Genomic DNA, 540 nt, shown 5'->3' with positions numbered 1-540 from the left:
ACACACACACACACACACACACACACACACACACACACACACACACATATATATATATATATATATAGACACAACTGCAATCTGTTTCTATCCCATAGGTGGGCCAGCCCGAGTTGCTCGTTGCTGTGTACGAGAAGGCGGTGAAGAAAAATCCCTACCATGAAGAGTTTGCCCAGAGTCTGTTCTACTCGTATACACGCGTGAACAAGTACAAGGAGATGCAGCAACTGGCTATGAACTGTTACAAACAGTTCAAGACGGATGTGTACTACTTTTGGGCGGTCATGTGTATGCTGTTGCAGGCCAAAGAGCAGATCAAGCAAGGGGTATGTGCGAGCTTTTAGTAGCTGTGTTTGTGTATGACTGTGTGCATGTGTTCTTGTATGTAACCGATGGATGACGACGAATAGTTGAGACTAATATGTACTACCTTCCGGCTGTTATTTGCGTGCTATCATACAAAGAAGAAGGACATGGAACACAGATATATTTATTCGATATATCTGTGTATGATTGTTTATATATATATATATATATATA

At 41.1% G+C, this 540-nt stretch overlaps 1 protein-coding gene across 1 annotated transcript; it reads left to right on the top strand.

Moving 5' to 3' along the window:
- Positions 1-98: 98 nt before the first annotated feature.
- SARC_18261 (hypothetical protein) lies at positions 99-344 on the top strand (the record flags this gene model as incomplete). Its single annotated transcript, XM_014287658.1, has 1 exon — positions 99-344. A coding segment is annotated over one exon (246 nt), but the record flags the coding sequence as incomplete, so codon positions are not given.
- Positions 345-540: the final 196 nt, after the last annotated feature.

The sequence above is a fragment of the Sphaeroforma arctica genome (assembly GCF_001186125.1).
Source record: "Sphaeroforma arctica JP610 unplaced genomic scaffold supercont1.15016, whole genome shotgun sequence".
Classification (NCBI taxonomy): Eukaryota; class Ichthyosporea; order Ichthyophonida; genus Sphaeroforma; species Sphaeroforma arctica.
Note: the sequence above shows the minus strand (reverse complement) of the source record. Positions and strands in the feature narration are given on the sequence as shown.